Below are 12,961 nucleotides of genomic sequence, written 5' to 3'. Positions count from 1 at the left end.
TGTATTTAGATTTGGGTGCCCGTCAGACAACCCGAAAATGGTCACAATTAATCCGAAGCTCCGCACTACGGCGTCGCTCATAACGCACTGTGCATTTTCGGGACGCTAAATGGCGCAACTTACATTCAAGTGTCTCTTTAACGATATTCTGGGGTTGGACCCAATTGTCGATCGACGTCACCATGCGCCCTAATTAGATTGGTATTTGTCCCGGAATGACTTCATTTCTTCCCCTTTCGAAACGACGTAGTGGCCGCGTCACGGTAAAAGCTTGTCCTCCCTGCCTGGAGGGAGCCTACCCGACTCTGCAGGCGTTTTCACTAAACTTGTTTTCTCTCTCTCTCTCTCAAACGAGGTATTGCACCTGGGGAAAAAGGATGACTACTTCAATATTTAGCGCCTGAAGTCCGAAAGCAACGTTTCGATCCGCTGCTTTCTAATTTTCTTTTTATTTTGCGTGGTGCGGGCGATCAGACGTCAGTCGTACACCATCAGGATTTGGCCGGTGGATTCTTTGTTGGATGCCATAAAATTCCAATGTCGCGCTCATCCCACGGACGGGTTTCACGATTGTCTGCAGTTCACAAGAGTGACACGCTGAATGAAAGCGTACAAAGTCAGTGTATATTAGTGTGGAGTCAAATCTGAGCCCAAAGAAGAAAAAAAAGCGCAAGAAAAAAAGAATTGCTTTTTTTTCATTCCATCGAAAATTTCGACAATGCGACAGCAGTTTGTCTACGACCGAAATGGACATGCACTTTTTAAAATATTCCTTTCATTTTTACTGTAAAGCCTGCGTACTGATATAGCCTGAGATTTAAGCTCACAGAAACGTGATAAGAGAAAGCGTAACCCGATATAAAAGCGCCATTTCAAATGCCAGTAGCCATATCGCCGGGAGAGCGCTTGAATACATTACGGTACTCTATAAGGAACGGACAATGAGGAAAAAGAAGTATGAACTAAACCTGAAAAGGAGATGCTGCTGAACATTAACATAAACACGAGTTAGTTTTAACAAATCAAGAAAGAATAACTATCTCGCTTTCAGACAACACAAAACACAGGCACTAGTCGGCGAAGGTACCTCTTAATTTCAACATCACACTCGTTCGAGTGTTACGACCGGTACAGGAAGTCACTGACGGTGATCTTTAATAACACCGTTCAGTTTGTTTCTTTTATTCTAATGCAGGCCGTTTGCAATTTCTATGCAATGCCACGGTGCATATCACTGTAAACGATTCTCGACGCACCGTTCGGGAAACGCCTCCGGCGCACTTTGTTCGTTGGCGCGAGAACTTTGATATACGCCAGTTCATGTGTGTTTTTTTTGTTTCTCGCCCCACGTGGCTGAACAAAAACGGATCGCGGTATAGCTAAACGATGCTGCCGTGCCACACGTCACCGACGTCCCGTAGCGACCCTGCGCGGTCGCGGTCGTCGTCATTCGGGACGCAGCGACTGCGCCACAGGCCGCTCTGAATCGGCAAGAGGACCACGGCGAGCTGCTCGCGTGTCCTCTCGTTGCGGTTGAAGACGTACACGACGAAGCTGGCGACGTCTATCACAATGCTGGCGGCGAGCATCGAGAGGCCCACGGCGTGGTGGCATCCCGTCAAGTGCGAGACGACAGCGGCCGCAATGAGCACGATGGCGCTGCTCATGGCGAACAGCAAGATGCTCTCCACGAGCTCCTCGAGGCGTTCTCTCCTCTTCGCCGCACCCGGGGAATGAGCCTCTTCCAGCAGAGGCGCCGGGATCTGACGCGGCGGCGGCGGGGGAGGCGTTTCAGCAGCGGTCGGCACTCCGGCTCGAGCTCTGCGGCGAACAGCGCGTGGTCGAAGGCCGCCCGTGCCCGCGGTAGTCGACGTCGAGGGGCGGAGACAGGCCGCGTCGCCGCAGTTGGTGGCTGTGTGACTTGCGCTGCTGCTGCCCTCGGCGGCCATCGCGCGGGTTGTGCGTACCGGTGTCAAGCTGGGCGGGAAGCAACATTGCCTTTTATCGCGAGGCATGGCTACAGGCTGCCATTTGGGCAGTGCCAAGTTATGGCGTATTGTGAGATTCTTCAATGGCTGTTTTCAGCCAATCAGGGAGGCCGTAGCTGCCCTGTGGGGCAATGAGAGGTGACGGGATTGTGGATTCGACAATATGGCGGAATTTGACAATGTCCAAAATGACATGCCTGCTCGAATGAATACGCGTGCGAGTGTGTATTTGTGTGCGGTGCGCGTGCGTGCATGTGTGATGGGACCAATGAACGAATAAGCGAGACACTATGTGCGGGATAATGTTGAGTTAGTCAAAGAGTGAATGTGCAAAGGAGAGTGTGTAAGTGTGTGGTGGTGTTGCAAGTCGGCTAGTAGGTGAATCGACTTGTTATACAGAGGACATTTCGGTCGGTGTGGTGGTTTCTGTAGGAGATAAAGTTTATGTCGCGGCGTGAGAGATAACTTTGATTCGTACTACCGTGGCGTATCAGATAATGTTCGAAAGATATCAGGCTGGAGGGTGTAATGTTTGAATGATTTACTTGCCCCCCTCTGTATCGAAAGCGGCCTAAGTATCTTATAAGTGCTAATTCTTCTTTTTTGCCTTCTGTGCCAAGGGGAAGAAAGAAGAAAGATAATTTTTTCCCCAATAATTGTTAGTACCATCTTTTTCAAGCCCTCTCGTGTTTGCATCGAATGCGGCCGCGTCACGAGCGTAGGCAATTTTCGAAGTTGCGCAGCGAATCCATAAATGGCGCAAAGTCGTAAAGCTGCTTGTGCTCAAACGTCTTTTCGCTAAAATAATCGCCTATCATGGCAGATCGCCTTTGAAAAATATTCAAAACTTCGTTTTCCAGCCTGTCGTCTACCGAGGACAACATGACATTAAATGGAGCTGTTTATGTTCCAGAGCTTCAGCTCAACTACGACGGATGCTGCAAAGCATAGTTCAATCTCAGCTTTTTTTTTCTCAGTCTAATTAATATTATTTTTCTAATGCATGTAGCTAAACCTCAGTACCTGAGTTACGTTGCACTCTGCACGAAGATTGCAATTCTACTCCAGGTTGGTGAATCAAATCACTGACCTTTTTTTAATTAAGAAAGAGGCATAAATATAAAGATTTAAGACGTAACCCTTATACTATTTGGATATATTTTTCTAAGACCACAGGGTTTAGCAAGTTGGCACCGTTGACATCAAACAGCTGTAGAAGCTGCCATAGCACCACTGCAGGCGTGATTGCCAACTGTCTGCCCGTTTCGCAGCGAATGTTGTTGTTGGTAGAGTGCAAGCAGTTTTAGCCTTTCAACTTGCCCTCTCCACATTGTGCTTTTTACATCTTTACCATTGCCCAAGAAGGTCAATGCCATTAAGGAATTTCGACGGCATCTGCGTAGCCGCGGAACACTATATCCGTGGCTCACTGGGTAACATTTAAAAAATCTGGCACTGCCCACGGTTACATTCCACATACTGAAATACTGCTGCAAAAGTTTTGCGCCATTTCTTGAACGTCAGGAACGTCAGTATAAGATGTACAAGCAGCCTCGAAGTCTGCGAACTGCACCAGATGATTCACGCTTAAGCAGGGAGGAAGTTTGGGCGTGTTGGTGGTATACATACAAACTGGGATACATGGCGCAAAAAATGACACAGGGACAAGCAGAACACAGGACGAGCGCTCATCCTGCGTTCTGCTTGTCCCTGTGTCATTTTTTGCGCTATGTATCCCAGATTCAAGCTTACTCCAGAATGATAGTCCCGAGTGATCGCTTAAGGAGACATACATTTTCGCTTTCGCGAGATACCGCGTGTCTATCGCCGGACGCATCGCGTGTCTACGGGCAACAGCATTTCTACAGCACAGTGCCGAGCGCGCCGTCTTGGGGCATTGCCAGAAACCTGTAGCCCGGAGACATCGACCCGCCTTCATAGTCACCCGAAGTCTCGCGAAAGTGAGAAAAGTGACCACCCGGGTGTACTGTGCTGGACACTGTCAAATTTTGCTATGTTGGACTGGTTCGGGCCAATCAGAGAGACCCTCGCAGCCACGCGAGCCAATCATAACTGACAAGATAGCTAATTCGGCCATGCATCGGAATTTGACAATGTCCAATACCACCTCAGAGCGTGCCGCTCCCGCCCTCGCAGTCAGCAGCAAATTACGGGCTGTAAGCCCTGGATTGAAGAGATCTGACGGATCTCACACATCGTTATCTTTCATGCGCACTCCAGGGCGGAGACATCTCATAGCGATCTCCAATTACCCAGCGAATTGAACTGAACGTGTTTCCCTGTTGAATGGAAGAAATACCGAACAAAAAGCGAGAATTAGTTTACTTGATAGAAGTTCGGGTCCCCTTAGCAGGCATAAGGTTGAAGGATCCAGAAATACATCAGCGAACTATGCAAACATTAGGTTAGCACTAAAATACCAATAACATACCAGAATGGAACAGTACTCTCGAAGCTAGAGACACGAACTGTTCTTTCATACATGCTCTTTAGCAGAAAAAAAGACAAGGAAACAGGAAAGACACAGAGTCATAGAAGTACATATATAGGTAAGGGGTGCGATCTTGTACGCGTTCCAAAGTAGAACGGAGGCGGCGCGTTCCACCGAGCCGCACAGGATTGGTCAGCTTTAAGTGTGACTAACGGCATGACGTCAATTGTGACGTGATATCTTCTGTCAATCTTTCCGTGTCGTCTGCTATCGGACAAACACAACGGAACGGACCACCTATTTCACGATGTAAAGAACGGACCGCCTCCGTTCGATTTTGGAACGCGTACAAGATCGCACCCAAGATTACCAATTTATAGGCAATTTATATATATATATATATATATATATATTGAAGTGGGGTTTATGTAGCTCGTTCGAGGGATCGCAGGTAGCTCTAGATACGAGTCCTAGCGCTTCGCACCAACAACCCGCGCTCGTGTCTCGCGCCGCAGCGGTGGCAGTCCGCACAGTGCCACATGCATATTACCCACTACAACTACAGTGCCACGTGCATATTACCCGCTACAACTTCCCCCGGGGCGAAGAGGAGCCATCCTGGCGACCTAAGGCGATGATACGATAAGGGGGTCGTGGTACGGCTTCAGGCGGCTGACGTGAACAGTCTCGCGGCCACGGCGGCGTTTGTCCGAAGATGGCGTCACCGGTTCGACCACATAATTCACAGGCGAAGTACACGCGACGATCCGGTACGGACCTTGATATTTCGGGGCAAGCTTTGGGCTAAGGCCTGGAGCTTGGAAGGGCAGCCGAAGCCAGACGTGAGAGTCCACGGCGAAGGACTGTGTGGGCTGATCGTTGTCGTGGCGATCTTTGCGGATTCCTTGGGTATCCGACGTGAACGAGCGAGCCAGTTGGCGGCACTCTTCAGCATGGCGAGCAACTTCGGTAAGAGGGGTGAATTCAGAGGCATCCGGGTGATATGGTAGTACGGTGTCGAGGGTAGTGGATGGTTCACGCCCATAAAGAAGGAAAAATGGTGAGAAGCCTGTGGTAGCCTGAACGGCGGTATTGTATGCGTACGTCACAAAAGGGAGGACATCGTCCCAATTGGAATGATCCGACGCAACATACATGGTGAGCATGTCCCCAAGGGTGCGGTTGAATCGTTCCGTTAGACCGTTAGTTTGTGGGTGATACGCCGTAGTGGTGCGGTGAATAGTGCGGCACGCGGCGAGTAGCTCATTAATAACTTCGGACAAGAAGACACGGCCTCGGTCACTGAGCAGTTCTCGCGGTGCGCCGTGCCGTAAGACGAAATGCCGTAAGATGAATGCGGCGACGTCGCGAGCAGCAGCCGAAGCAAGTGCAGCAGTCTCAGCATATCTTGTCAGGTGGTCTACTGCGACAATTATCCAACGATTTCCGGTAGCGCTGCATGGAAGAGGCCCATAAAGGTCGATGCCAACCCGATCAAAAGGACGTGCAGGACACGGTAAAGGTTGCAGAGGGCCTGTCGTATGAGAAGATGTCTTGCGTCGCTGACAGGCTGCACATGACCGAATGTATTTGCGGACATAAGAATACATGCCGCGCCAGTAGTACCGCTGGCGGAGCCGCTCGTAGGTTTTCAGGACGCCAGCATGAGCTTGTTGTGGGTCTGCATGGAAATACGTGCATACGTCGGAACGCAAATGGCGAGGGATGACTAGTAGCCATTTGCGACCGTCGGGCTGATAGTTTCGGCGGTACAAGATGGCGTCCCGTAGCACGAAGTGGGTGGCTTGGCGACGAATGGCTCGAGGGCATGTAGACGTTGAAGAACTGCTAAGAATGTCAATAAGAGAAACAATCCACGGATCTTTTCTCTGTTCAGACGGCATGTCAGTAACAGCAAGCGTAGCAACCGGGCACTCTGTGGATGAAGGTGGCCTTTCGTCGGATCGCATGGGCGCACGGGAGAGCGCATCTGCATCAGAATGTTGGCGCCCGGATCGATAAATGACGCGAATGTCAAATTCTTGGATCCGAAGAGCCCAACGTCCAAGACGCCCCGACGGGTCTTTCAGTGACGCAAGCCAGCAGAGCGCGTGGTGGTCTGTCACAACGTCGAACGGACGGCCATACAAGTAAGGGCGAAATTTGTTTAAGGCCCAAACAATAGCTAAACATTCTTTTTCCGTGACAGAATAATTGGATTCTGCCTTCGTGAGAGCACGACTCGCATATGCAACCACATATTCTGCAAAGCCAGGCTTCCGTTGTGCAAGGACGGCCCCAAGACCAACGCCGCTGGCGTCGGTATGAACTTCAGTCGGTGCACTCGGGTCGTAGTGGCGTAGAACAGGCGGTGAGGTAAGCCGACGACGCAAAGTGGTGAAGGCTTGGTCACACGCCGGAGTCCAGTCGCGAAGGTCACCAGAGCCAGCCAGGAGCTTCGTCAGGGGAGCGATGATGCAGGCAAAATTGCGCACAAAGCGGCGAAAATAAGAGCAAAGACCGACGAAACTGCGGAGCTCTTTCACTGTAGTCGGCCGCGGAAATTCTGCGACAGCACGAAGTTTGTCAGGGTCGGGAAGGACGCCGTCTTTGGACACGACATGGCCAAGTATGGTCAGCTGGCGGGCTCCGAAGCGGCACTTTTTCAAGTTAAGTTGAAGGCCGGCGGTGGTAAGGCAAGTAAGGACTTCGCGTAGACGAGAGAGGTGAGTGGTGAAATCAGGGGAGAAAACTACCACGTCGTCTAAATAACATAAGCATGTCTTCCATTTGAGGCCTCGTAGAAGATTGTCCATCATCCTTTCGAATGTCGCGGGTGCATTGCAGAGGCCGAATGGCATTACGGTAAACTCGTACAGGCCATCAGGCGTAATAAAAGCTGTCTTGGAGCGGTCGGATTCATCCACTGGCACTTGCCAATAGCCCGATCGCAAGTCCAAAGAAGAAAAGAATTCGGCACCATGAAGACAATCTAAGGCGTCATCTATGCGCGGTAGAGGATAGACATCTTTTCGTGTAATCTTGTTGAGGCGACGATAGTCCACACAGAAACGAATCGAGCCATCTTTTTTCTTAATGAGTACTACAGGAGATGACCAAGGGCTGCAGGATGGCTTGATAACACCACGTTCAAGCATGTCTTCAACTTGCTCGGCGATGACACGACGCTCGGTGGATGACACGCGGTACGGACGCTGGCGTAATGGTGCGTGATGTCCCGTATCAATGTGGTGAGAGACGGTACTTGTGCGGCCTAATGATGCTTGGTTGCAGTCAAAAGAGGCGTGAAAAGCATTTAAAAGAGTAATAAGCCGCTCACGTTGTGTCGGCTCGAGGTCAGCGGCAATAGAGCGACAAAAAACATCCGGTGGTACTCGGTTAGATGGCACATGGGGTGCCAGTGCTGTTACGTTGGCAGTATCCACGTCGTCGGGAACAGGGAAATGCACAATAACGTCAGCGTCCACAGTCTGGATGGTACCAATAGTCTCGCCACAGTGCAAAGCCAAAGTGTACGAATTTGGGTTAGAAATCAGTATTTCTGCAGCCCCATGGTGCACCGTGAGGAGAGCGAAAGGCAACAATATAGGCTGGCGGCGAATGAAGACGGCAGCGGGTGAAAACATGACCGTCGCTTCGGCAAGCGATGCGCATGAAAGAGGGACAAATACCGCGCTGTGAGGGGGAAGGTCAGTATCGGAAGCTACACAGATCCTGGTAACATCATGAACTTTAACGTCGTCAGATGGCATATCGCACAGAACGGAGAACTGAACCTCAGCACGTGCACAGTCAATGACGGCGTGATGGCGCGACAGAAAATCCCAACCGAGAATCACATCGTGGGAGCAACAAGTTAGCACAAAGAAATCAATCGGATACAAAATGTCTCGAATCAACACCCTGGCAGTGCACATAGCGACTGGCTGAACTTGCTGTGCACTGGCTGTTCTAAGCAATAATACCGAAGGCATCATGGTCACTTTCCGTAATTTACGGCAAAGTTTCTCACTAATCACAGATACAGCAGCACCTGTATCGACGAGGGCAAGACATTTGATGCTATCAACAGACACTTCAATAACGTTAGCGGGGGAAAAACGAGGACTTTGATGTTCCGACGATGACGCAGTTCGTGCCTCAGGAACTGCGGAAATCAGTTTTCCGCCTCAGTAGTACTGGCACTGGGCCTACGACGCATGGGTGAGAGTGAGCGCCGACGAGGGGAAGGCGAGCGACGAGTATTGTAGAGCTGTGACTGCGGTGCTGGTATGTCATCAGCAGCGTAGACTTCCGATGGTGGTCGCTGAGGCATACGGTATGGTCGGAATCCGGAGCTGGGTGGTCGCGCGGTGCCCACGAAGGCCGGCAAGCGCCGGCGGCAGAAGCGCGCTACATGCCCCGGTGTAGCGCAGGCATAGCATATTGGGCGGTTGTCAGGAGTACGCCAAGGATTTGTGCCTTGCTGCTGTGCGCTGAAAAAGGGAGCGACCTGCTGGCGAGGCGAGGGCGGATGAGAGAACACCGGCTGGAGAGGCGCTGAAGGCGGAGGAGAGAATCCCGGCAGACGAGGCGCCCGTGCAGCGGCTTCAGCATACGTCAGAGGCGCGGCCACGGGAGCCGGCTGACACGGAGGTGGAAGAGCTTCGGTCACTTGCTCTTGAATTACCTGTCGGATCGCTGGAGCCAAATATTGAGAAGGCTTCTCCGTGGTCGGCAAAATCGAGAGCTGTCGCGCGACCTCCTCGCGCACAAATTCTTTTATTTGCGTCAGCAAAGTTGCGTGGTTGTCGCCAATAACCAATGCTGCTAACGAATCTTCCGTAGGCGGTGGGCGCCGAGCTAAGATGCGTTGTTTCCGTAGCTCGTCAAAACTTTGGCACAAGTTGATAACTTCGGCCACCGTACGCGGATCCTTCGCTAGCAACATTTGAAATGCGTCCTCATCAATGCCTTTCATAATGTGTTTTATCTTGTCCTGTTCCGCCATTGACGGATTCACGCGCTTACACAGGTCAATGACATCTTCGATGTAACTTGTGAACGTTTCACCTTGATGTTGCGCGCGCCCCCGTAAGCGTTGTTCTGCGCGAAGCTTGCGCACAGCGGGGCGCCCGAACACTTCTGTGAAACTTGTCTTGAATCTGCTCCACGTTGTGAAATCGTGTTCGTGGTTTCGGAACCAGAGGTTCGCGACGCCGGTTAAGTAAAACAGCACATTGTGCAACTTTGTGACGTCGTCCCACTTGTTATGCTGGCTCACCCTTTCGTAAGATGACAACCAATCCTCCACGTCATGATCATCGGTGCCGCTAAAGATGGCAGGATCACGCTGGCGCAATGCACCGGAAACGATGACCGTCGGAGGCTGGGGTGCATCTTCCTGGGTGGTTTCGTCAGGCATGGTCGCAGCAGTCGGTAGCGTCCTGCTTCGGAGTTCCAGTTTTTGAGGTTACCCCGCAGCTCCACCAAATGAAGTGGGGTTTATGTAGCTCGTTCGAGGGATCGCAGGTAGCTCTAGATACGAGTCCTAGCGCTTCGCACCAACAACCCGCGCTCGTGTCTCGCGCCGCAGCGGTGGCAGTCCGCACAGTGCCACATGCATATTACCCACTACAACTACAGTGCCACGTGCATATTACCCGCTACAATATATATATATATATATATATATATATATATATATATATATATATATATAGGCAAGTAAACCAATTTTCCAGTTAATAAATATCCTTTCTTTTGACCTTTTTGCAGTCTTTAAAGATAGCGGTGTGTGTAAACAACATAGTAACATATAATCAACCTTTCAATGCCTCCCTATTTCGCTCTCCTTCTCGACTCACACGAAACCTCACACATACTAACTTTAATCTGCCAACGAATAATAACATCTACAGTGAAAGATTGGTGCAGTTTTCAGGAGCCAAGGTTTGGAATGCTTTACCCCCAGAAATAAAACATTCCCACGAAACAAATAGAACATTAAAAACATACTTTATGAGCCTTATTTGATCTATGTGCAGTCGTTTTCGGTTTGTGTTTGTTGTACCGTGTTGTTCATGACAGAAGGTCCTAAGTTGCTCTGATATTTTCATGTATGCAGATGACACTGCGATCACAGTTACAGCTGACGACCATGAGGATCAGAAGCAAAGACAAACGCTTAATTGAAAAAAAATTTCAAGCTGGTTTTTCATCGAAAAGCTAACGATTAATTCAAGCAACACCAAATATATAATATTTAGCTCACGAGCAAAAGTCATTGACAGCTTCCAAATTAACATTCTCATTAACGACCACTCACTCGAACGAGTGAGTGGTCATTCATTCTGCTGTAAAATGGCCATTATATTATTTTCCCGTCATTGTATGCTGTACTTTGGTCTTTCGCCGTGATTTTTGGCTTTTCATTTTACACAAGTGCTGTGTCATTGCCATCGTGTATTTTTGTTTCTGAACCCCACTCTAGCCTCTGGTTATGGGTTCAGTCAATGTTTTCATAATTTGTATGGTAAGAGTAGCAATGAAATGAAATGAACTATATCTAAGCGCGAACGCGGCCACTGCAAGAAGTATCTCTAGCCTCCACAGCATTGCACCTATGTATGAAACGGAGTATAGGGATCCAATAAGACATGCGTGTATATGATCCCTAACCATTACAAGGGGATTACGTTCTCGTCACTATGCTAACCCTACTGATAGACGTTTGGCGTCGTAACATATAGCTGCAGGCATATTTGCCTTGCTTCTGGAGTTTTTCTTTTTCTAAAGAACATGAAGGAATCTTAAAAATTATTTTCAACAAATTTTTGCATTAATGATGTTTGTAACGCAAATCAAATATCATGGCGAAATTTGCAGACTAGCCAGGGCAAGCCCGGTGGCTTTTCAGGATATCGTGCGTTAGCGCTCGTTACATCCTTGGCTCCATCGGCAGTGTGTCCGCATGTCGTGACAACGAAAGCAGTTCGGTGTGTTAGTGAGTGTGCACTCGACTGATTCTTTCGAAACGTGCCATTTATGCAATGCTGCATACTTTGTATGTAAAAAAAAAAAAAGAAACGCGATAACCAGCCCGCATAGCGACCAGCGCTTTTCTCGCCGCCGGTTTTCGCCGAGGTCCCCGAGCTAATGCATTGTGGTATACGACGAAAAAAAGGAGGGCCTTCGCGACGCATTGCGACTTCGTTTAGTGCTCACTGGTGGCGCAGAAAGCACCGGCCGCTATGCGGGCCTATTATCGCGTTTGAATTACTGAGCACCGTACGTGCACTTAATTGTCTAGTCAAGATGGATAAATTTAACACCGTTGAGTTTTTCTGTCAGAGGAAATGTTAGCGCATAACCATGGTAACGTAGCGGCGCGACTACTGCCTCCAAAGCAGGCGAAGAAGACGATGGGCTCACGTGCGGGTAGCGCGAGAGTGGAACACGCTAGCGCGCTCAACCTGAGTGGCCGCGATGCCGGCCACTCCTGCGATACCGTTGCACCGAGGCTGGCCGGCGTAAATGAACGGTGGCTACGGCGGCTACCCCTTCGCGCCGTCTCCCACAGTAACGTCTCCGCAACCATACAGAAAACGCGAAAACAATTTTCGAGGGCGATCGTCCAAGAAGCAGGAAACTAATAAAAGAATGAAATGAAGGAATGAAACAAAAAAAGAGCTATAGAACAGCAGGAAGCAGAACACCTGCTGCAGGAAACAGCAAGGCAGCGTAGGACGAGGGTAGGGAACTGGAGAGGGGGGGGGCGAGGGGGAAGTGCGTGTTACTATTCCTGGTTTTTTTTTTTCTTCAGAACTACGCCTCGCTTTGAAGTGCAATAGCTGAGAAATACGTGTTCTAGACTACACGTAAAGGTCGCTCAGCGCGTGTGTAAAAACCAACATTTGCATAATGGGAAGAACTGAAATGCACAAGTGCTATTAAATACCGAACATGCGCTTCAGTATACTAGCCCAACGACAGCGACCGCCGCTGGGGGTTAATGGTAGAGGCATGCAGAGTGCACGAGCGAGGACTAGCGATTTTGTGACACGCGTGCTTGGACTCCGAAAATTACATCAGTTACAAGGGGAGCGCATTCACTTACTGGTATGCTTAAGGAGTTAATACGTTGAAAAACGCATAGATTCGCGTAAACGGGTAGTAAAAGCAAGCCATGGTGACCAGCCGACTTACTGTTGGTTGGCTGGGTTTCCTCCAAGAGTGGCTCATACCCACTGTGAAGACGATGATGATGATGCCTTATGCAATGGCACAAACTCAATGTACAAGATACCGTGTGATAATAAGATAAAGAATATTAGTGGAAAAATAAATAATCGCAAATAAGCGATAACAAACGAAATAAAATGGTGTGTATTAAAGTAGTCAGCTTTGCATAAAAAGATAGAGCCTCATGAACTTTGTATTATAAACACCTAAAGTAAAAGGCCGACGTAATCTTCGTAGAGCGAACTTGTCTTTTTGCTATATGAATTTTCAGATTTGA

At 49.4% G+C, this 12,961-nt stretch overlaps 1 protein-coding gene across 2 annotated transcripts; it reads right to left on the bottom strand.

The window, feature by feature from the left end:
- Positions 1-602: 602 nt before the first annotated feature.
- LOC135913674 (uncharacterized) lies at positions 603-12,687 on the bottom strand. Of its 2 annotated transcripts, none has more exons than XM_065446258.1 (2): positions 12,649-12,687; positions 603-1,977 (listed from the first exon to the last, which is right to left on the bottom strand). In XM_065446258.1, exon 2 carries the CDS (start codon positions 1,947-1,949, stop codon positions 1,380-1,382), a length of 570 nt encoding a protein of 189 aa, XP_065302330.1. In that variant the 5' UTR covers positions 1,950-1,977; positions 12,649-12,687; the 3' UTR covers positions 603-1,379. The 2 variants fall into 2 exon arrangements, with proteins under 2 accessions (XP_065302330.1, XP_065302339.1); XM_065446267.1 differs by having other exon boundaries at positions 12,560-12,663.
- Between the last annotated feature and the right edge of the window lie 274 nt (positions 12,688-12,961).

The sequence above is a fragment of the Dermacentor albipictus genome, chromosome 1 (genome assembly GCF_038994185.2).
Source record: "Dermacentor albipictus isolate Rhodes 1998 colony chromosome 1, USDA_Dalb.pri_finalv2, whole genome shotgun sequence".
Classification (NCBI taxonomy): Eukaryota; Metazoa; Arthropoda; class Arachnida; order Ixodida; family Ixodidae; genus Dermacentor; species Dermacentor albipictus.
Note: the sequence above shows the minus strand (reverse complement) of the source record. Positions and strands in the feature narration are given on the sequence as shown.

Excerpts from the sequence above, each read along its gene's own strand:
- LOC135913674 (XM_065446258.1), bottom strand. The coding sequence starts at position 1,949 with ATGGCCGCCGAGGGCAGCAGCAGCGCAAGTCACACAGCCACCAACTGC.